Genomic DNA, 24627 nt, shown 5'->3' with positions numbered 1-24627 from the left:
TGAGGAGGATAGGGGAGTGATCATTTTCAATTCGTGGGAGATGGAGGACTGCTGCATCTGGAAAAAAAAATCCTCCATTCTATGTTGCATATTGCTCTGTCAAGCCATTCAAATATTGGGATGTTTTGGACTGCATTGTTTTTCCAAGTGGAAGCCGGTCCAGCATAACAAGATCAATCACGTCCCTTTCTCTAACCAAACGTCTGAATTCGTTGTAGCTTATATCCGTAGTTAGAGAACCGCCCTGTTTCTCATATTGATGCATTAAAACATTTAAGTCGCCAATCATGCACCACGCTCCTTCAGTATTTGTAAGGCAATTATTCATGTGATTCCAGAAGCTATCTCTTTGTAAATGTGTAGGAGGATCGTACACACAAAAGAGATTCCATTTTGGTGTGCACAAATTGGATTGGATAACACACTGAATTAGATTTTTTGTCTTGGAGATTACTTGTATATAAACATTATCTTGCCAGAGTATATGATGAGTGCCAAATATTGTATATATTTATCCCTTTTTGTTGGCATTTAACTCATCTTTTGTGCAGTAATTCTACATTTTATCCCATATTCTGTATTTTCATTGTTTTCAAGAAATAAATATTTTTATTAATTAATTTTGCATTTTTAGGTAATAAATAAAGTTCGGATGAGTCGCGGAGCGAAAAGAGTAGAAAAGTAGTGAAAAGCCGGGAGAAATTACGCAAGGAAGCCGCGAAGAATGGTGCGCACAACCTCATTTTCTACACACAAAAGCGCCTCCGTTCTCAGCCATCAGATCATTTCTCAGAAGCATCCGACGGTCGCTCCTTGCTGATCATCAAAATCTGATGTCTCTGCCAAGCACCACAGCGCTGAAATTCCAAGCCTTCAGATTAGATGGTAGTTGAATCCAACGGTCGCTCCCTTGCTGTGCATCAAAGTTTGATATCTCCGCCTAACACTACAGTACCTAACCCCATCAAGTACCGTTTATTTTGTTGTATCATATAATCCAACGGTCGCTCATCGCTTACCTCCGAATCACCGTCCGATCTACCTACCATCTCCGAATCTCGCAGCTCAGAGTCACAGAACATCAAGACTCGATGCATTCGCCTTACACCCTAGTACCCGAGCCCATCCACCTAACCCAAACACACCCCCTACCCCAAACACAGTCGAGCCATACCCTCTCCACCATCTTCTCCACAGAACCACCGTACACCACCACCTTCTCCACCTGCTCTGACTCCATCACCAACTCCTCTACCACCACCACACCTCCACCATCATCACCCCTACCTTCCTACAACTATTACCCATCTTTATAGCCCCCTAATTCGTCAATTTCTCCCCTGCCGAAACCCTAGGTGAATGGTTGACGAATTAGTGAAGCTAGAAAGAGAAATTGAAGGCATGGGAAGGAGCAGAGAAGGGAGAAGAAGCATGGGTTGAAGACGGACTCGTCTTATCACGTTTGGTAAGCTCGAAAATCAAAACCCTAGTCTACTGTCAATTTGGGGATTTTTTGTGTAGAACCCTAATTGTGCTTGTAACTATAAATTGGGACTGTGGGTGTGATGTAAAGACTCATGTTGGGATTAGCCCACATCCAGGACTGCTAAAGTTCTGTTAATTCTCTTGTCCTGTTGAATTTTCATGTTTCAGTTAAATGTGCTAGTAGTTAATTCTCTTGCTGTGTTTTGTTAATTTCTTGCTTTGTTCTGTTATATGTTAAATGTTCTGTTAATTTCTTGCTCAGTTAGTATGTTCTGTTAAATGTTCTGTTATAAATATGTTAAATGTTCTGTTATTGTTAGTTCAGTTAGTTGTATCCTGTTTAGATGTTGCTCACTGTTAGTATCAATTCACTATCATGTTCATGTTAGACTTGTCATATCCTGTTTGTTTCCTGATTAATGTTAATGTGTGATGTTCCTGTTGTTAGTTAGACTCATTGTTTTGTCATGTTAGTTCATAGTTTAAATGCTCACTGTTAGTATCAATGTTCCTGTCATGTTTGTTTTACTGTCAATTTGAAGGAATGCTAGGCTAGGTATCTGTGAAGCAATGTGCTGATTGTGCAATGGCAAGAAATCAGTGCTCATAGCAAGCTGATGTTCTTGCCATTCTCCTTGTATGCTTAGGTTGTAGTGTTGATTGTGCATTGGGAGAAGCTAGTGCTTATAGCAAGCTAGTTTTCAACCCATTCTATAGGAATGCCTGTATTCTTGCCTTAGTATTGCTTCTTGTCAGTTTCTTTATCACCCCTGCCCTTGGCCTTAGGCCTTGGTCCATTCTTGTTTTGTTCTTTGCTTTTGCTGTTGCCCTGTTGTATCTTTCATTTTATTTTCTGTTGCTTTTGCATTGTTTTGTCCACTGTAATTTTCATTTGCTTCTGTTCACTTTTATTTTGCTGTTGCTTTGTTCCTTGCTTGTACATTCTATTTGCTGTCCCCTGCTGTGTGCTCTCTTGTGCTGCTGTGCAGCTCTTTCTTTGCACTGCTTTGCTGCATGTTTGCTTGCACTTGCATTGCCTTTGCTGCACTTGCATTGCCTTTGCTGCACTGTTTTCTTTGCATTGCTCCTGCTGTTACTGCACTGCAGTGCTGCTACCTTTCTCCCCTTGCAGCTGCTGCTGCTGCTTTTCTGCTTGTTCTGCTGCAGTTGCTGTTTCTCTTGCACTTGCCCTGCAGCACTTCTGTTGCTGCTGCCAAGCTGCTGCCTTCTTTTTCCTGCCTGCTGCTGCTGAGCCCAAAGCTCAGTTCACTGCCAAAGCCAGCTGAGCCCAATCTGGTCCACTATCAAGTCCAAAGCTCAACTCAAACTGATAGCCCAATTCAGTCATCTGTGGGCTTAACCAAAGCCCATTTGTTAAAGACCAAAGCCCAAATTCACTAAGGCCCATTCCATAGTTAAGACCAAAGGCCTAGTTCAAATAGCCAAGCCCAATTTGCTTTTCAAAGACCAACTGAGCCCAAGCTCAGTTCCTTTTATTGAGAACAAACCCAATAGTACATTAAGCCCAACACTTCCAAAGGGCTTCTAAGCCCAAAGCAAATTCAGGAACCCAATTAGCTAAAACACATTTCCGAAACACACCCGATCTCTGTGGATCGACCCGTACTTGCACGAGTTACAACCGACGACCGTGCACTTGCGGTATTACTGTAGGCCCCCGTTTTTATTGCGCTCATTTTTATACATATCTCCGGGCCTACCAAGTTTTTGGCGCCGTTGCCGGGGATTGGTGTTGTGTTTTATCTGTGTTTTCTTAGCTATTTTGTATTTCACTGCATAGCATTTGCATCTGCATCTGCTTCATTTCATTTGCTGTTGGACCTGCTGATTCTGAACCTGTTTTTCCTCTGCTGGGACGCCACCAAGGAAAAGAACCAAAACCCAACTGGGTTTTTGCAACAATATCAGAGCAGCTGGGCTGTGCTAAAACGGTAAGCCTAAACCCATTCATTGAGAGAACCCAACCTGTGGGCTTCCAATTTTTTTTAATTGTGGGCTTGTAATAATTAACCCAATTTTTTTGGGCTTTTTATTTTTCTATTTTGGGTTTGTAATAATTTATTTGTGGGCTTGTATTTATTTTTTGTGGGCTTGTTTAAATTCTTTCATTGGACTTGTATTTTGAACTCTGGGTTTAAACCCAGCTGAGCTTGTAAGCATCAGTATAGCCAAACCTCCATTTCTTCCATTGGCAGCTACATAATCGTAATGTCTGAAATTGAGAGAGTTGCATATTCTTTTGATGTTGCTTTCAATCAATCTTGTTTCAGATAGAAAAATGATGGAAGGTCTGCAACTCCGTATGAACGAGTTTAAAACAAGAACTGTCACCTCGTTCCCAAGGCCACGACAGTTCCACGACTGAACTAACATTGCTCTTACGACTTTTCAGGGCAAGTCGCCACAGCCACATCAGAGTGAGAGCATTGTTGTTTAAGAGGAGGATCACAGTCCATAGGCTATGAAGTTCTTTTACTTCCAACATTCAGGGAAATGCTTGAGTTGTCTTGTTCTTGAGCTTCTCTAGCTTGACGTTTCCACTGTATCGGCTTTTTTGAAGAGTCACAGCCAGCATCAGGGATAGGAAATGTGGGAATATATGGTTTAGATGGTTGGTGTTTAGTGTTGTTGGGGTGTTTAGTGATTTGTGGGTATGGGTATATTTGGTGGGGTGGAGATGGTTTGTTGGATTGGGGGTAAGGAAATGGAGTGGTTGGTAGGTGGTTGTTTAGTTGACTTTGTTTGGCTTGAGACTCAGGCAGTAAGCAAGTTGTGGGTGTTGGATTTTTTGTAGATTCCGAGGATTTTGAGTTCCTCTGTCTAAAATTACTTGAATTAGATTTTGAACTGCTATTTGGCTGATTCGGAGAATAATTCTCTTTTGAAGGAAGGATGACATTATTTTCAGAAGTTTCCGGATTTGGATGGGTTATGGTAACATTTTTGGGAAGAAGACTAATTTCTTGGGGGATCTGGTACTGTTGAAGAATTTTTGGTGGAGCTAGGAAAGGTATGTTTTTTATTTTGCTGGATTGTTGGCTGAGATGTGGGGGTTGTTACTTTTTCTTTGTCAGGGTCATTACTGGTTTTTGGAACTTCTGGGTTTGTTCTTGCTGGTTGTCTTGACTGAAGAATTTTAGGTTTAAAGTTTGCATTAACTTCCTCAGTAATCCTGGATAGTTTTATGTCTTGCATCTTCTCCATGAAAGTTTCCGGAGAAAAAAAACCTAGCTTTTCACATTCTTTTGATAATTCCGGGCATTGTTTCATGATGTGCCCAAATCTGCAACAAAAGAAACAAACCCTTGGAAGTCTTTCATACCTTAAACTGACAGTGCACTTCTTTTTGGATGGAAGTGTGAATGTCAACTCTTGTCTGATTGGTTGGGTTATATCTATTTTGACTCTTACTCTTGCAAAGCCTCCCCATTTAGCTTGTTCTGACGGGTTGATAGGATAAGGAACACCAATCTTTGATGCAATGAACTCCACCATTTTTATCTTCTGGTTACTCATGGAGAGTCCATAAATCTGAATAGAAAAATCTGCATATTTGAATTCATATTCATGCGGAAGTTTTTCTGGATTGCATATCTCCAATAGTAACAGATCTTCATTAAGTACCCAAGGAGACTTTGTGATGACTGTATTATAATCGCATCCTAATTCAAAGTGTATTAGGTATATTTCCTTGCCAAAACTATGAATCTCCATGTTGCCAGATGGCCTCCACGATCTTTGTAGCATGTTGTAGAGGATATTTATCTCATATTCTCGTCCAGTGATGGTGGTGATAACTACATTGTATTTGTGCTCAGTGTTAGATTCCACAATGTCCTCTGGGACTTTGAAGATTTCTTCTTCATCTTGTAGTAGAGATGCCATTCTATTTGCCAAATCTTCATAGTTTGTATGTGAACACGAGTTGAAAGTTCTTCCATGGGACTAATAACTTCAAAAAACCAACCAAGTGATAGAGAAGCAAAGGAAACCCTAAGACGACACAAAAAGGGATGTAGAATTCGAGCGAACAAAACTTGATTAACCTGCAAAACAAATAACACAAACAGAGAAAAACACTAGGAAAGTTAGAGAATAGATATTAATCGTCCTACGACGAGAGAAAAATCATCCTGAAGATGAGAGAGAATCATTCTAGAGACGAGAGAAACCCTAGCCTAAAATAGATCATGGTCACGTGACATAATTCTGAAAAAGATCCTAACGCTTTATTTTTTTATAAGAAAACAGGGAGACCCCGAAGATTACGTAATTGAGTATTGGCTACCAAGTGCCACTAGTAAATGGTTTATGTGATACAAAAAAGAATCATCATTCCAACAGTTTGTTAGACCTTCCCTAATATTGACTGCCGTTAGAATTCTAGTAGTAAAGTTTTTGGAAACCGGAATCAAGTTAAGTGTTTTAATTCCTTTCATACATAAGAAAAAATTCAAGCTGGTACCATCCGGCCAATGTGTGCTTTCAAGGACTTTCAAGTTATCGCCTTCCATGTGTACCATCTGAAGATTTAAGTCGCAAATCCACTTGATTTTCGATGAAGCTGTTCTTTCCTCTATCTCCTCTTTACTAGTTCCTGCGATATGGATGCACTTGGATCTTTAGTAAGCACTTGTATGATCAGAACAAGTTAGAGTTATGCCGGACATATTTGTACTAGTATCCATCATAACAACAACATTTATTTGCATAGTCAGAATGGTTGGGTTTAACGTATAATCCGACTTGGAGATGTCTGTCTCATCCATTTTCTCTAAGTGCCACCTACTTCTAGCATTATCCTTCACTAAGGTAGTAATACTGTATTTAGTGACATCTACATTTAGCCTGATTTTTCTAAATGCTAGATTACATCTAGTTTTTCAAATAGCCCACATGATTGTTTCCATTTGTCTCTAACGTCGGTTCTTTTAAACCAGTTGGTAAACCATACAAGAAATTATACCTGGTTATTCAAAACAAAAACCGGATTAAAACCAACTCAAGAAAATAAACATAAAGTGAAATCACATTCCATAAAGATATGGTTAAAAGATTCTTCTTGTTGTCCACACATGTTTTTGAAACACTCTTAGAATGAAATAATAAATTAGTTCTTGTTTGTTTGATGTAGGAAACCAAGGAAAAAATACTCTGCTCTGAATCAGCGGGACATGATTTCAGGTTTTATGAATGTTACTTACTGATGAAGGATTTCTTGGACGACTAGAATCCAATATCCTTACTAGGACGTCCTCCGCAAGGTGGATATCAGGATTAATAAAACTGCATCAAGTTAAAAGATTTTGTGGGTATATCTAGCTGTAAACCCTCACGAGATAAACTCGTCTGTTAGGGTCACTTAGCGGTTTAAATATGTTTTGCACAAGCTAAGTGTGACCGCGATGCCTGCAAAACTGAGTTAGGATTACGAATATTGATTGAATTTACCGGTGTATTTTCTTGTATGGTATTTTGAAATTAACAAAATCATTTAAACTTTATTTAAATTCATTGACATAGATACTCCCCGTTGAACGTTATTTCTGAAATATGTACCCGTTGATAAAATTGATGATCCTTTCTATTCCAAAAATAAATCCGTTCATAAAGATGATAGACCTTATCTTCAAAATACTAACTCACGGATATAGACCTTATACCCGTTAGACGATGTTTTCAAAAATAGTATGTATGTATTCAATCTCCTATATATACCCACCCATCCACACACCTTCTACACATATAGTATCCAACATAAAACATTTTATTTTACTCGAATTTTTCTAAAAGATTGATCAACCTTACATTAATCCTGCATAGTTTGCCTTGGAGGATGATTTATCTCTTTGTTGAAACTTGGTACTATACTACCCGGAGAGAGGTGAAGAACGAAGAATAAATGGTGTTCCAAGTCAACATCATTGGAGACCATATATGAACGCTTTTGCACTGAAATTGGTAACCCAAACAACCATAATGGAGCTGTTTTGTTCTGTTGACATGTAAGCATAGTCAATTTAATTCATGAATTCAATGTTTTAGTGTTCACTGTCAATCGATATCGACTAAGGGTTGAAAATGATGATGAAATTATAATGATATCTCTAGAGGAATGGCGTAGATGCAAATGGTCAAATTTTCATTATGGAGATCATTTCAAGATCCTTAAGGTGATGGAAAGATTCTAACCTTTTGTGAGGAAATCTGTTTCAAGCTGGAATAATCCAAATGCAGGCCAGACTTCAACAAACCTCTCTCGTCGTCAATGACGAGGATTAATATAATTTGTGGTAAATCATCTGTAAACCCTTACGACAAAACTCGTCCGTCAAGGTGTCCTTGTGATTTAAAGGCTTGTTGCACATGCTAAGTGCAATCATGATTCCTACGAAAGTGAGTTACGGATTTTTTTTCTAGTATCCTCTGGTAATTAATATAATGATATTTTCTACGGTGACATTTAGTGACACTTTTATTATTTTCTGAAAAATTTAAGTGTGCATGATAATTCAAGGAAGTGATTTAAATTGAATGAAAAGGCAATCCAATTGCCTATCAAGGAAATGACTTACAGTGATTAACATGTCAGAGTTTTCTGTTGGTCATTCAACCAATTTCCAAAAGCGGATAAGCATTACACTTCAATACTACATCGTAGGAACATTACACTGGGATGAGAAGATGTTTGAATAACCTGTTGCAAGAAGTGATTTAATGTCATAATCGTCACGGTGCATTCCCTATAAATTTACTTGTTCGTACGCTAACAACACACACCAAATAATATATTTTTCTCTCCATTCACTTCCATCTCCTCTGAAAATATCATTTATTATCGTCACAAGGTTTCGTAAGTACAACACACTTGTAACATTTGTATACCGCATAAGAAGATGTTGCTGAAATTACAGGTAAGAGTGCTTAAAGAAAACTATTAATTACAATACCAATATTATCACCGAGAGCGTGAATTAGAATGTAAAAGTGCAAATGGAGTGTAGCATTAAAAAGGTCAACAAATATTTAAAACAGGCGTCAAATCATTAGGCGTCCAGGGCTGACACCAAATGGTTAAGCGTCTTTCATCATTTTTAAGAAAACATTCGTCTAGACGCCGAACCATTTGTAGTTTACGAAATTTTTGCTGACACCAAACCCTGGGCATCCTGTGTTGATTCCGTATTACACCATACAAAGCCATTGGGCGCTTGTTGGATGTAGGGAAAAGGCCACGCTTTTCCCTTTGAACATTGGATGTTGGACATCCATGAGAGAAAGATAGGTTCTTTCCGTCACCAAAGAAACTAGGGTTCCAAATTTTCAAATCATTCGTGTTATTTTTGGATCGGTAAAGAAATTGGTGCTGGCGAGTTTTGAATTCAGATCACTGATATCATCACCCACCAGCAAAAAGAGTTTTCTTTTGGCGAAAAGCATTCGCCTTACCTCCGCAACCGCAAGCATTCAGAATGTCAGTGGTGAATGTTAACTCAACATTAATCGCGTGTACAACGTGACTTGGTGTCCACGGTTGTACAAGTTTTATCTGATTAGGTGGTGTGTGCTGTTTATAAACGAAGTCTCTCCTGTTTAACTAATAACAAGTTTTTCCATTTGAAGTTTATATTCTGTCAGTCGAAAAGAATCTCAAGTTCTGTTTGTGAACCACTCACTCCCCTTTGATAGGATGCATAATGTTGACCTCAGTGAGCTGCTTACCTTGCCCAATTCCCACACATCACTTGTCTATTACTGATGGGAAAAAAGAGTTTACTTTGCTTACCAAACAAACCAGAATATGAAAAAGGTACTGTGCAGAGCACCAGGCTGCTGTTGGAACTTGAATTTTAGTAATTTAAAATCATCATGTTGTTGGTTTTTTGCCGCAACTTTTATCATAACTTTTTATGTAATAAAGATGATTAGGAATGAAGAAAAAGGTTTCAAATTTCAATTACAAAAATCCCCTGCCTTCGATTCTCCAAATGATTTTTCCTTATCCACAGTTCCCCCCACACTACAACTTCTCTTTTCCCACACCCCCACAAGAAAAATAATGATAATAGAAGACGTGGGTGGGTTTTTATCTTCATTTTTAAAGATTTCCTTGTCGTCTAGACTTTTATTTGATTAGTTTTATTAGTGGAGAAGAGACTGGAGGAAAAAAATAATGATAAGGCATGAAACTGGTAAAATCGGTGGTTGGTTTGAGAGGTTCATGTTTACATATGACTTAGCACATGTCTACTAGTTAAAAAACAAGAAAAAAAGACTGGATTTTTACAGGGTCTTTGATTTCTCTGTCTATTTCTCTCTGTATTCAGTTACATAGTTGAATATACTTTTCATGGATTCAGAAAAGGAGTAAATTTTCTGGTCTTAAAGAGTGAATTAAACAAGAGGTATGTCAACTTTCATTGCTTCTTTTTTTATTCAGATCAAAGTTTCTATGTGTTGTTATATGTGCTCATGGTTACTTTGATTTGATGATGATTAGTTTGAGCTTTATTTCTTAATCAGATTGTTAGGGTCTTAATTATTGTTGTTTTTATGTTAATCAATTAGGAAAAGGGTGTGATGGGTTTCTGGAATTTTGATTCTAGAGGTTCTTGTTTATGTCAAAATTTTCAGTTTGGGGGGTTCTGTTAGTCAGAATTGTTGTGGGGGGAGGAAGGTCAAATCAGATATTCAGGAAAGATTAAAATGTTTTCAGGTTCAGTACTAGAGAGATTTCTGCTGGTATTTGCTCTATTTGTTTGTTGTTCTGAAGGGATAAATGAGGAGGGAAAGTATTTGTTGAAACTGAAATCTCTTGTAGTTGATGGGCATAATCATCTCAATAACTGGAACCCAAGTGACTCAACTCCATGTCAATGGAATGGTGTGAATTGCACTTACGATTCCGTTGTTTCGTCTCTCAGTCTAGGGTCTATGAATCTCTCTGGTACGCTTTCTACTTCGGCATCTGATGGTATTGTTATTGGTGGATTAGTTCATCTTACTGAACTTGATCTGTCTTACAACAAGTTTTCTGGGAAGATACCTGGGGACATTGGGAATTGCTCAATGTTGGAGGTTCTTAATCTTAATAATAATCAATTTGAAGGTGTTATTCCTGGCGAATTGGGTAGGCTGTCACGGTTAACCAAATTAAACATGTGCAACAATAGACTTTCAGGATCTCTTCCAAGTGAGCTAGGTGATCTGTCTTCTCTTGAAGAGTTGATTCTGTTCACTAACAAACTCACTGGGTCATTGCCTCCATCACTGGGAAACCTCAAGAACTTGACAATATTCAGAGCAGGTCAAAACATTATAACTGGAAGCATACCAGCTGAATTAAGTTCATGTCAGAACCTCAAAGTGTTGGGTCTTGCACAAAATCAGTTGGTAGGGGAAATTCCTAGTGAACTGGGAAAGCTCAAGAACTTGGTGGAGTTAATTCTTTGGGATAATGAGTTATCTGGGTCTATTCCAAAAGAGCTTGGGAGTTGCACGAATCTGGAGATTATAGCACTGTATGCGAACAGCCTTGTGGGTGATATACCTGTGGATCTCTCTAATCTTCAGCATCTAGGGAGGTTGTACCTTTACAGAAATCAGTTGAACGGGACGATACCAAAGGAGATCGGAAATCTTTCTCTTGCTTTAGAAATTGATTTTTCAGAAAATTTGTTGACGGGAGAGATACCGGCAGAGTTTGGTAAGATTAAAGGTCTACGGTTACTCTACCTTTTCCAGAATCAGCTTACTGGTGGTATTCCTAAGGAACTATGCAGCTTAAAGGATTTAGCTAAGCTTGACCTCTCCATAAACCACCTCACAGGTCCTATTCCAGATGGATTTCAGTATATTACGGAACTGCTTCAGTTACAGCTCTTCAACAACTCTCTTAGTGGTACTATTCCTCAAGGGCTAGGGGTTTATAGCCAACTTTGGGTGGTTGATTTCTCTGAAAATTCTCTTACCGGGGAAATACCTCGCCATCTCTGCAGGCACTCTAATCTGATTTTGTTGAACCTCGGGTCAAACAGATTAACTGGAAATATACCTGTTGGATTAACAAATTGTGAATCGTTAGTTCAGCTTCATCTGTCTGAAAATGGCCTTACAGGTAGTTTTCCTTCTAATTTATGCCAACTTGTGAATATGTCCACAATTGAACTAGACAGTAACAAATTTAGAGGTCCTATTCCTTCTGAGATTGGGAACTGCAAAGCTTTGCTAAGGCTTCATATCTCAAACAATTACTTTACGTCCACGCTGCCAAAGGAGATAGGTAATCTCTCCAAGTTGGTGACATTTAATATCTCATCTAATAGGCTAGTGGGGCGAATACCGCAAGAAATGGCGAACTGCAGGATGCTCCAAAGACTTGATATCAGCATGAATAGTTTTGTGGATGCTTTGCCAGACATTTTTGGACAGCTAGACCAGTTGGAGCTACTCAAGCTTTCAGAGAACAAGTTTTCAGGAAGTATACCATCTAGCTTGGGAAGTCTCTCTCGATTGACGGAATTACAGATGGGTGGTAATGAATTTTCTGGTCCTATACCTCCGCAGTTGGGTTCCCTTTCTAGCTTACAAATTGCGATGAATCTCAGTTATAATAATCTCTCTGGGGAAATACCACTTGAACTTGGAAACCTTGTTTTGCTGGAATACCTCTTGCTTAATAATAATCATTTGACAGGTGAAATTCCACCCACATTCGGAAACTTGTCAAGTTTGTTGGGTTTCAATGTTTCATACAATGACCTGACAGGGCCTTTACCTTCCATCCCATTGTTTCAAAACATGGCCACCAACTGTTTTATTGGAAACCAAGGGCTTTGTGGCGGGCTTCTTAATAAAGTGTGTGGTGATTATCAATCTTCTGAGCCTATCCCACCAACTTTGGGAGGATCAGGTGTTCCTCTTGGTAAAATTGTTGGAATAGTTGCAGCCACTATAAGTGGGATTTCACTTATTTTAATTGCAGTGCTTCTGTATTATATGAGGAAACGTCCTTCAGAGGTACTTACTTCAGTGCAAGATAAATGTTCTTCAGATTCAGACGTGCAATTCTCCCCCAGAAAAGGGTTCAGTTTTCAGGATTTGGTTGATGCTACAAACGGTTTTGATGAAAGTTTTGTTATTGGAAAGGGAGCTTGTGGAACCGTATACAAAGCAGTTATGCAGTCTGGACAAATAATTGCTGTTAAGAAACTAGCTTCTAACAGAGAGGGGAGCAATGTCGAGAACAGTTTCCGAGCAGAGATTTTAACTCTGGGAAAAGTTAGGCATCGTAATATTGTGAAACTTTTCGGCTTTTGTTACCACCAGGGTGCAAATCTACTTCTTTATGAGTATATGCCTAGAGGCAGTTTGGGTGAATTACTTCATGGTGATTCCTGCAACTTAGATTGGCAGAAGCGGTTCCTAATTGCTCTTGGGGCTGCTCAGGGTTTATCCTATTTACATCACGATTGCAAGCCTCGGATTATCCACCGGGATATAAAGTCCAACAATATTCTACTTAACGATAGGTTTGAAGCTCATGTTGGTGATTTTGGATTAGCGAAGGTGATAGATATGCCACATTCCAAATCAATGTCTGCAGTTGCCGGATCTTACGGATATATAGCCCCTGGTAAGCTTTGCCATGTCTACTTTTTATCTTCATTTGTGATGCATTTGCTTTCGTGTTACAGATGCAAATAAGCATACCTACCTGATATATTTGTTTCAAAGCCATATTCTATTTATGTAAGTGGAAGAGTGAATTTAAGCATATGGCTGTTAGGTAGCTAGGTAGCTAGGAAGACTGCACGAGAACCAAAATCCGGTTTGTTATCGATGCATCCTGCTTATAATGTTCATATTCTGAATGCATGATAAATAACTCTGTTAATATTCTTTTTGCACATACAAATGCACAATACCAATGATCGGATAAAGTAGGAAGTGTTTCAATGGTGCATTTCCCTACTTGTATTTGCTTTCACCTTCGTTCTCTTTTGTTTCCTTTTTTTTCCCCTCCTTTTCTTTGGCCTTGTTTCAAAAGTAGTGAATTTTCTTCCGACTTATAACAGTCCGTTAATTAATGTTTCACCTTTCTTTTCCCAGAGTACGCATACACTATGAAGGTAACAGAGAAATGTGACATATACAGCTACGGGGTTGTTTTATTGGAGTTACTGACTGGGAAAATGCCTGTACAACCACTTGATGATGGAGGTGACCTTGTTACATTTGTTAGAAATTATATTCACATCCATTCTTTAAATTCCAGTATACTTGATACACGACTAGGTTTAGAAGACAATATTATTGACCATATGATAATTGTCCTAAAGATTGCTTTACTTTGCACAAATTCATCTCCCTTTGATCGGCCATCAATGCGAGAAGTTGTATTGATGTTGATAGAGTCTGACAGAGAGGGAATTATTGTTGCTTCTCAAGCTCAAGACTTCCCTCAAAAAAAGGATAGTGATACTGGTGTATCATGAATATTTCTGTATTTAGCTTCTCTTATAAATATAATTGATTCTTTTTCACTTATAATAACGTTCTTTCACATGTAAGCATATATTCAGAATACAGTCTCCATAACATCTTCTTTTTTCCCCCCGAAACCTAACAGTCCCTAAAAGCTTTCGATGTTTAGTTGTATTTGATCTTGCTATATTGCAGTTTAGTAATGGATTGGTGTGACCTGGAGCCTCCTCCTAGTGGAGAGCTTAATGTAGTGCTGCTAGATCACTGAACATATCGCCATTTTATAGATGGTTTGTTGTGAGGATACATACTAGATTTTTAGTGATCTAGCAGGGCTGCATCTAAGTATCAAAATCAGAGGGTTATTTCTCTTCTGTTTCGGCTGATGGCTGCTGAGCCATGTTCAGATCCTTTCATGAACCCTAAAAAGGAATATTCTCAGGCAAAATTTCTTCACATGGTTCCTTGTCAAAAAGAAAAAGAAGGAAAAATAAAATCACATGGGCCTTCCACTGAGATCATCTAAATCTGCAATAAAGTACAACTGCTTTAGTCAGATCCAAGTGTAAGTCTCATCATACCAGAGACAGAAGGGATCTTTTTTCACAAATGTGTTGCTTTGTCTTGTCTTAATGTTTTGTTCATATCAACTCATCATCATAAATATGAAGAGTCTTACAGCACAAACCAAATCAACTCATTCATCACAAAGAGGACATATAACATCATAATTTGATCCAATATAACTCTTTTTTTCCATTCACTTTTATTGTCAAGTATTCAAATATGAACAGTCACTATTCTGTAGCCTGTATTCTGTACATGAAACCCTACCTTTTATATATAAATAACAATACAGACATACAAGGAAGCTGGGTATAGATGTTTTATCATTTTTAAGTAATTTTTCACCACATTCACAAATCATTTTCTTAGGGATCAGATGAAGAACTTGGACTCAACTATTGGTTTACAAAAAAACGTCCCGAACTAGGCGTGCTAACATGCGGGAAGATAATCGACTTAACACCTCAGGCAGTATCTGCGCGGAGATGCCAGGCAGAATAGGAAGAAGCTCTTGAATGACCTGAGCGGCATTTATATCCTGCAACCAATACAAAAACAAAATCATGAGACTAGTACTTTTTCTAGACCAAATCACAAGTTATTTGCATATCCTATGACATGAGATTAGAGGTGAGCTACTTCACGATAAAATCCTGAGTCTGGTCTTTGCTCCTAAGCCTCTATTTTGTGCCATTTAACAAGGTCAATATCTTTGGTTCCAGACCTTAACAGTTTTATTCAGCCATAGAAATGGAATCTTGATCATTTCAGTCCTTAAACTGGTATTAAGGAAGAACCAACTTTTCCTTCTGCATGAGATTATATACTAAGTAAACTACGATAAACAGATGTCACCATATACCTGGCTATTTGTCCTCGAATTTGGAGTCCCAGCAGTTAAAAATCCAACTACTTTCTGAACATTGTTTAGTACAATTCGATCTTCCTCCGTAACAGTAGGTAAAAACGTTGTCCGCCTGAGAGGACCAAAGGAAGGAACCATGCTATTTATAATTGAGAATGAATTTCCAACTCCCAGAGCTGCCATTATTTGTACTGTTTGCTCCCTTGAAACTGCATCAATTCCCTTCACTATCTGTTCATAGTGCCAAAACCAACAGGTTAAAAATAGAAACACAAGAAGATAGTCATTTGTCACTTAAGTCCATTCCATTCAGTTCAAAAAAATCATCAGGCACGGTAAAGTTCATCTCTCGATAAAAAAATATTCAAACACATGGTACATCCCCCTGTTCATAAGGTAGTATAGATTTGGACTTGAGGTAACATGTATGCTCTGGCAAATTAGTCATCCTCATTTAATCAACTCTTAACTCTAATCACATGTTGGGGCAAAGTAAGTCATCAAGGATTCTTAAGTACAAATATTCTCAAGACATGACGTACAAAAAACTATCACATCAACCAATGAAAGTGTATATTTATTTCATCGAGGTTAAGTTAATGAACTTGAACTTTTCAGAATACCCCAACTAGCGTTAACCCTACCCAAAATCCCTGCATATTTGTAACAATTTCACTCAAAGTGCAGTCCGTTAGTGTATATGAATGAATACAAATAACACTACTCATTTGTAGAGTATTTAATGATTATGCTGTTTGAAATTTTGGATGCTTTATACGCAGCAGATAAGTAATGTGGCCTAATTAATGAGCTAGACTGGTCTTTGCAAAAAAAACGGAAGGTACCTTTGTGCATTTTAATTCCTTACTTGGTGATCTGGTTTTCTCTGAACAATAGTTTCAGATTGGGTTACATTATCTTCTTTCGGTCTGGTTACTGCCCTGATTGCACCCCACTAAATTCAATTCATATGACTACTAATTTAGATTGACCAAATATTAGTGACATTATATCAGGCAACTACAGCTTTTAAAATTCATCCATTATATGATTGAAAACCATCTGTTTTGCAGCAAGAATTCATGGAGATTCCCTACATATGAAGGCAAAAACAATTGAGATTTTTCTGGTATTTAAGGATCATGAATAAATAAGAAACGGTAATTGCAGATGGCTTCATATTTATTTGATATATTCTAGGACATCAAGACCAAATTTCCTTAAGCATGTGCAGGTGAGAAAATAAATTAGTAGAGTGATAAACTAGTGTGCCACTATGAGAAACAATAAAGCTTCCAGCAAGTACCTCATCTAGAAGGAACTCTCGGAAAAAGTTCCCCTTCTCTGATAGCAGAAATCCTAAAGCTGCTCTTGTTTCAATTGGTTGTTCAGGGCGAGATATGTTTTGTGAAAATCCAGGAACTTCGTAATCTGTTTGATTTTGCAAAGAACCAAGATCAGCCATACTTCCATTCAGTTCCCCACCGCCTCCACTTTTAGCGGCAGTTATGAAACTTTCAAAGGCTTGCATGACATCAATAAATCTTTCAGCATCAAATACTCCGGTTTTTCCATATATTGTGTACCGTAAGGCACTCCTCAGTCGTGGGGATTCATCTGTTAGAAGTCTCTGAAAATTCACAAGAACGGACAAGGTGAAAACTTAAGATTTTACACACAAGGATCTGATATAGATGTATTTAACAAAAAAATATATCCAGTAATAAGGTTTACCAACTCCTCAAAAAGAACATTTTTCCAGCTGAAAATCGAGAATAAGGTTTACCAACTACTCTGAAAAGAATATTTTTTCCAGCTGACAACCGAGAAGTTTGAAAAGATGCATATATGTGAAGCCAACAAGTGCAGAGATGAAATGTAAGTATTGCTAGACTAAAAGAAACTTGTGTAATCCAAGAAGATAAAAGAACTTATACCTGTGCAATATATGGATAAGCTTCATCCACAATAGCGAATTCAGGATCTCCAACTAAAGCTATACCTTCCAGCACACCTATTGCTCTGATTATCAGGGCAAAATAAGGGGGTATTTTAAATGGATAATCAAATGTTATTTGAGCCAAGTCCGCAGCCAATTCTTGAAAGTTCAGATTTTTGGCACCTCCGCCTTCAAGTGCTTGATCAAAAACTTTGGCCAGAACTGGCAAGATTGGTTCTAAGTTAACCCCCTCATCAATGAAACCAAGCTTAACAAAGTCCTTCACTATAGCTCCATAGTCCCTATGAATGAGATGAGCAATTGCTTCAATCATCCCATACTTTTGATCATCAGTTAATTTTGTCACGAGACCTGCATCAGCAATGACATGCATTAGTAGAAATTTAACCCTTAAAAAAAGTTAGGTTTTTAAATACTACGCAAGAAGAAGAGAAGTGCCCCCACAGGCCTGCATGACCTATATCAATCCAACATCTGGCTTGTTAGATTTTCATGTATCCAAGCCATGTGGATTCACAGAAAATCATACTTTCTTGAAATTATATGCTTCTAATCCATTCATAGCTTTTGATGACAGTAAAACGGATTATTAGATTTTGGGTAAATTATAGACAAAACTTGAGGACAAATAATTCAGGAAAGTATTACATGGTTGATTGTCGTCCCAGTAAACCACTACGCTCAAAAGGTAAAACACCAAAACCTAGGCAATATCAACTTTCCATTTTCGTGAAACATTAGATTTCTATGTGATGTGCATGATGTGAATTCGACATACACTTTAAGTGCAGTTCTCAGTTCTAAACATTTCATTCTAGTGAGTACAGTTAGACTTTACTAACCAGAATCTACTGGCCTTAATTTCCCATCTCCTAATTTCTCCTTTTACTTAACTACGAACCATCTAAAAATCTAGAACACAGCATCACATTTACTTCTCGTAATTATTTTAAATTGGGGTCAAAATGGTTGCACGAAATCAAATCATATTATACTGTCTCCAGATAGCAGGTAGAATAAACTATGACAAAATCCTTTACTAAATGATAAAGCACCAGTTAATACACCTACCTGCTCAGTGTTTGCCATTATCAAATTTCATGAGAAAGTGTTAGCTGTAAGGTACCAAGTGTTCTATTTCTGTAACAACATGTTCTTTAGGTTTTCAACTGTAATTCCTAACATAGCAGTTATGAAAATGTTTAGGTGGAAAGATTTGAATTAAAAAAAGATAAAAGTTAATTGAACCAGTTAAATACTCACTGAAGCTAACTTCTTCACAAATGACCCTTTATTAAATATGACTCTAAATGGATAGATAGCTACCAAAGTCAAGTATAGCCAGCTTTCCGTCTGGAGTTCGGATCATATTCCCAGGGTGTGGATCAGCATGAAAGAAGCCGGTATCAAGCAACTGCGAAAGAATGATGACAATAAGACGATACTTATTCATGTATCAATTTAAAGTTTAAACTAGTAGTATGTGAAGTTAATAGTAAATTCACAGGTGATGCACATGAAAGAAAAAAACAGTTTCTAGATGATGATTGCCATTTTTTCTTCACATAAAATGCTTCAGTACAATACTGAAACACATAACAATGGATGCCATACCTGTTTTAGGTAGCATATGACTCCAACATTGACCAGTTCCCCAACATCACTTTCAGTACTTTGTGACAGTTTTTCTCCCTCTACCCATCCTGTTGTGAGAACCTTTCTAGTAGTATATTTGGTGTACGTTTTTGGAACAACAACCTAATTTTGGGGGCAAGAAAATCAAATTAGACTTACAAATTGAAATGTGATATAGGATATGAGTTTACAAATAAACGAAGAGCTGCTATTGTGTTTAGAATAGAATGTTTCAAGAAAACGAAAAAGAAGAGAGACTTGTAATTATTCACCAACAATAATCAAAACTTATATTGTAAGACAAGACACTATATCGCATTCCTCGAAAAAACAATCGGATAAGACAAGTTTAGACTTGGTCTGGCAGATAGGCACAGTATATGGTGATCAAGCTTACCTGAGGAAGATCTTTTCGCATCATTTCAGCGAAAAGTGTGCCATTTTCACCCTCGTTAATGTAATCAAGTTCCTCAAAAAAACGAGCAGCCCATTCATCTACTAGTCCAACAACATCAAGAGCGACCTGAAATTTTTGAGAAGCAGATTAAGGAATAGAACAAGTGCCCCCAATTGATTACTCACTGACCAATGAAAGTTACAGTCTCGAAAGAGAGATTAGGTGCGTAAGCGTTTGCCTGAGGAAACTTCCGAAGAGCCAATCCCAAGTTCCGGATGATGAATAGATCGATGGTTACAGTCTCAAGCACAAAGGGTCGTTGTACTTTTACAGCCACTAGATCCCCATTTTCTTTCAGTCGACCCTTATAGACCTGACCAAGGGACGCTGGAAAGAAGGCAAGTTTAAGTTTTTTAAATGGGTAACATTAACTAAATACATTATATGAGAATTCAAAAAACTAGAGATGAAATTACTGGAAAAAACGATGTCCGGCAAGAATAACTTAATTAACAATCAATATCAAGTACAAGAAAAAGGATTTCTGAGGCTACCAGCAGCGATTGGAGACGAAGTAAGCTCTGAATAGATATTCTGCCAAGGCTCACCGAGCTCTGATTCAATAAGGGCCATAGCCATATCATCTGGAAATGAAGGAACCTTCAAACATCATAAAAGTTTCAATTAGCTCAAGTAAACCATATTACAGAATTGGAAGCTCTGAGATCAGTGCATCATGCAAGTAACGTGCATATATAAAGCATTGCAAGTAGTATTTATTGCATATTTTGAACATCTTAGCTTGAAACAGACCCATAATTGCGATAATGAAGTAATAGATTAAGAAATGAAGATATTCACAGTACCTTATCGCAAAGCTTTTGCAGCTCAGTCATTGCTGCAGGTGACAAAATGTCTGGACGAATACTCAATGCTTGCCCTAGTTTGATATATGCTGGACCAAGAGAGGTCACAATCTCACGTATTTCAATGGCACGTGCAACTTCGTTCTATTGAATAGCCAGAAAGTGTGTAAGCTGTATTATAGCTTACATCAAAGCATCAAAGGTTCTGAACAGAGTTACCTACCTCTTTGACCTTCTTGGTAATGACATCCCATAAAAGTCGAGAAAGAAACCCACCAGCAACAGATGTTAATTGGACAATACGTGTTGCAACAGAACGTGGTCGCTTTCCCCAATATGCACTAATGATATCAGGATCATAAACCAGAGGCAATGAATCACCTCTTTCTTCAATCTGAAAAACAGAAGCAAAACAAAAAACATTGGAACGCAATATATCATACAAGCCCGAACAGACATGTTTAGCATTTCGTTCAAACGAATCATAATGGCGTAGGTATAATGTCTAAAATTTGTGACATGACACATTATCGCATAGACCTTCATAATGTGTATGCATAAATTGGAAATTACCTCAACGAGGCGAAGCTGGACATCATCAGCAGCAAATTGTGAATCGTTCAAATTTTGCCCCCTAAGACCTCTCATTAGAATTGCAACTTCCTCATTTTCTTCCATTTGAGCTCTCACTCTTTTAATCTCTTGTGATACATTTCCCATCCTCTACAGTAGAATCCATTTTCAACACTAAAACAGCAAAAATTAATCAATTCTTTTCAAAATTAAACATTAGTAGTTACCGAATTGTCATTAATAATAGGTTTCCGCCTTGACGGTGGTGGTGCTGAAGAAGAAGGTGGTTGCTCTGTAGCAACAGAAACAACAAGATTTCTTCTTCTACTTCTTCTTTTAGAGTGTTGGACGGTGGTGGTGGTGATACGAGCACTACTAGCATGATAATCTCCTCCTCTTCGTCTGGCTGATGCTACCGTCCGCTTGAGGGGTTCGATTCCGCAGTAACCGAGCTGCGATGCTGCATCCATTTGAGGTTTGCTTCAGCTTTTTCTTCTTCTCGTCCTTTTCTCTGGAGCTTTAGAGAGATGGAGAGAGCTGAAGTAAAGTCTGAAAATCAGAGTATGAGCAAGAGAAGAAAAGAAGAAAAGGAGGTCCATGGTGGGAGAGACGAAAGTGGACCACTCGTTCCTGTCTGTTTGGATTTTTGTTGCATCTGTTTGTGTTTGGTTCGAACGTTTTAGTCTTCACTTTAGGGTAGAAAAATCTTGGATGTTGCTCTGACGCGTGGCCTCATGTAGTGCGCACCTCAATATTGCTTCAAAAAAGAAAAAGGATTCTGGGAGGAAAAAACAGTTTCATGTACAAATTGAACGTAAAAACAAATCTATCTTTTGAAATCGGAGAGAGTACACGAGTAAATGGCCTTTATATACAAGTCGATGGGTAGTTTGACCTAACTTTAGATTTGAGGGCTAAATATTTTTTTTTATTTTTTATTCAAATAAGAATGCATTCAAATTGTTTTTATGGAATATATAAAGTTCGTATAAATTGTTTGGTTTATCAGCCTTCTATCCTCCAATATTAAACCCGAATTCATAATATCTGGATAAAAATTAACTGGAAAAAAAATTTATACACACAACGAATTTATAAGTATAGTCACTCGGATACTGAGCTTTTTCTACGTGAAATTTACCTTCACTGCCTTCTGGAGTTATCTTTGTTGGTGATAGAGCAGAGGCAGCTGTTACTATTTAATAATCGATAGATAAAATCATTTGGTCTTTACCAACAAGCATTTTCAACAAAGTCGCCCCGTGACCTTCTCAATCCATGTTTCAAATCACTGAGTAAATTTATAAACTGATCTCTATTACTTTCAAGTTCTTTCATAATGTGTTTGTTCAGACTTTTTGAGTGCATCTATTTCATTTGCCATGAAAATTCTTCCATTTTTCGAAAACTTTATGTTTTGATATATCTTTCAACTACCTTCTTCAAATAGTCTTACTCAATTGTGTCCTTTTTAATGGGGTCATACTCAAAATTTCTCCTCTATACAATTAGCTTAAACACGTTTTAAACCTTAGGTTGATTCACCGATTTTTGTTTATCTTACTATATCACCTTCAATTCTGAAGATTCGTGCGCCAGATTTGTTGATTTTTACTACCATTTTGAAGATTTCCAAACTTTGTTGATTTTAATAATATCATATGTTGATTTACCGGCTTCTGGGGCGGAGCTACTAATGGGGTGTGTGGGTCCAAAAATTATAAAAACTCAATCAGTTAGTGTCAAATGTTTTGGAAATAAGAGTACATAATGTTTCTTTAATTTGGTGGCCATAATCTCAACTACACCTTCGATTTGAATATATTTTATATTATTTTGATGAATTGATGTTCCCTTAATAAAGAAAATTAATATCTACCCAAATAAAAAACTAATAGGGTCTACACACACAACTTTTTAAAATATGCATTTATCCACATTTGAAGGTTTTATCGTAGTTTCTACAAAATGTGAGGATATTTATGTTTTTCATCCAAACCACGTTATATCCTATAATTTAATACTTTGTATTATTTCATTTTTTTAATATTTAGGAAAGACAGTTAGTTTTTTTGATACGAGTATTTCAAAAATTAAAAACCAAAATGCATACTAAAACATTCAAAGTGATATGAAAATTTAAAATCTGCAAACAATGAAATATATTGACAAAATATAAAATAAAATCATGTGTAGTATATAAAAGTTAAACATAAAATTATCTGAAAGGAACAAAAACATATGCGAAAAATTATAAGAAAGAAAGAAAAATCATTTGTGGTATTAAAAGATATCAACTTTTGCATTATATATATATATATATATATATATATATATATATATATATATATATATATTGTCTTGAACTTTCATGATGTACCTACAGTTCTTCATGAGACCAGGACACATGGATCTTGCATTGTTCTTTCTGCTTTGTGTTTGAATGATAATGTAGTATATTAATATTTATTCCACATCAGGATTTGGCAGAGCTGATCTGAGCTCTTATTGCTGGTCCGGGAATGAGAGGGATGGTTCAAGATGTTGCTGATTACGAACCAGGATTTTACTTGACTACAACCGAGGTAACATGTAACTTATGTTTCAAGTATAATAGTAGATGCCTACATTTGTTAGAAATTTTGTTGATGTTATCAATTTCGTATTTTGTTTGTGGAGTTTACGTGATAATTCTTGCTCCTGCCAGATTTGTTGATCAAATATATCTATCAGCATTGCTTTCTTAATTATCAGGATTTTTTATGCATGTTTTGGAAAGTGGGTCGTGGTTTGGAACAACAACATTTGGTTCTAAAAGAATTTAGTTGTTAACAGTAGCTTATGAATATATTGAATACATAAGGCCAATTAAATATTTCCTAATTTAAAAATATATACCAATCTAAAATTGAGGTATATACAATAGTTAAATAAAAAAAAACTTACATGTGTAAATAATAATTTAAAAGTTCTGATAATGGGTAAAAATCTGTATCCACTTAATTAAATTTTTTTTTAAGTAATCAATTGATTATTTATAGTTGCAATTAGACGATGCATACATCATACTTTGATGTTCATTCCAAGGTATATATTAAATTGCTAGTAATTTTTATTTGTCGATATTATATATCTTTGTGTATGTGGACCACCTTTTTTGACTTTGTAAGCATGAATTCAAGAAACTAGTACTCCTCTGTCCTTTTTTATCTGTCCTAATTTCTACTTTGGTCTGTCTCTTTTTATTTGTTCGTTCTGTTTATAGACATATTTTTTCGTTAAACTATCAAGTATACCTTTATTTTTCATAATCATGAAATCATTTTTAATATAACTTAATCCAAAATCTTATATAATATCACCATATATAAGGAAAAAATCTACTCAGTATTTTTATATTGATTGTCATTCTTTTTTTAAATAAAAACATTTGTGGATAATTGTAAAATATCTAATAAAATTTCTACTTATTCTTACATAACATTTTCATCTTTATTAATCTTTTTATCTCTTTTCTTTCCCTCTCAAATAAAAATTCCAAAGCCTCTAAATTTTCCGTGCGGGGAATCAAAATCAAATGAAGGGATTTTCTTTTTCTTACGATGAGATATGTGGAGTATATCCCGTTCTAATTATGGACTCCATGATAAAAGCAATATAAGTTTGTTTTTATTTCTACAAATATTTCCTAAAATAATAATATTATCCAATTTATAATTTTTAATACTATTAGTTTTAGTGTTGGTAATAACATAACATTAAATAGGGCTAG

The 24627-nt window shown here is 36.7% G+C and overlaps 3 protein-coding genes across 3 annotated transcripts; 1 reads left to right on the top strand and 2 right to left on the bottom strand.

Annotated features, from left to right (window-relative positions):
* Positions 1-4461: 4461 nt before the first annotated feature.
* LOC113279799 lies at positions 4462-5391 on the bottom strand. The gene has a single exon (XM_026528463.1). It carries the CDS (start codon positions 5389-5391, stop codon positions 4462-4464), a length of 930 nt encoding a protein of 309 aa, XP_026384248.1.
* A 3790-nt stretch (positions 5392-9181) lies between these two features.
* On the top strand, positions 9182-14079 carry LOC113283066 (probable leucine-rich repeat receptor-like protein kinase At5g63930). The gene is made up of 3 exons (XM_026532219.1): positions 9182-9911; positions 10075-13141; positions 13618-14079. Exons 2-3 carry the CDS (start codon positions 10213-10215, stop codon positions 14001-14003), a joined length of 3315 nt encoding a protein of 1104 aa, XP_026388004.1. The 5' UTR covers positions 9182-9911; positions 10075-10212; the 3' UTR covers positions 14004-14079.
* A 644-nt stretch (positions 14080-14723) lies between these two features.
* Positions 14724-21471, bottom strand: LOC113283065 (uncharacterized protein sll0005-like). Its single transcript, XM_026532218.1, has 13 exons — positions 21083-21471; positions 20856-21005; positions 20506-20676; positions 20283-20426; positions 19971-20076; positions 19655-19803; positions 19417-19542; positions 18999-19142; positions 18711-18798; positions 17362-17735; positions 16731-17054; positions 15422-15655; positions 14724-15097 (listed from the first exon to the last, which is right to left on the bottom strand). Exons 1-13 carry the CDS (start codon positions 21323-21325, stop codon positions 14963-14965), a joined length of 2388 nt encoding a protein of 795 aa, XP_026388003.1. The 5' UTR covers positions 21326-21471; the 3' UTR covers positions 14724-14962.
* Positions 21472-24627: the final 3156 nt, after the last annotated feature.

The sequence above is a fragment of the Papaver somniferum genome, chromosome 5 (genome assembly GCF_003573695.1).
Source record: "Papaver somniferum cultivar HN1 chromosome 5, ASM357369v1, whole genome shotgun sequence".
Lineage (NCBI taxonomy): Eukaryota > Viridiplantae > Streptophyta > Magnoliopsida > Ranunculales > Papaveraceae > Papaver > Papaver somniferum.
Note: the sequence above shows the minus strand (reverse complement) of the source record. Positions and strands in the feature narration are given on the sequence as shown.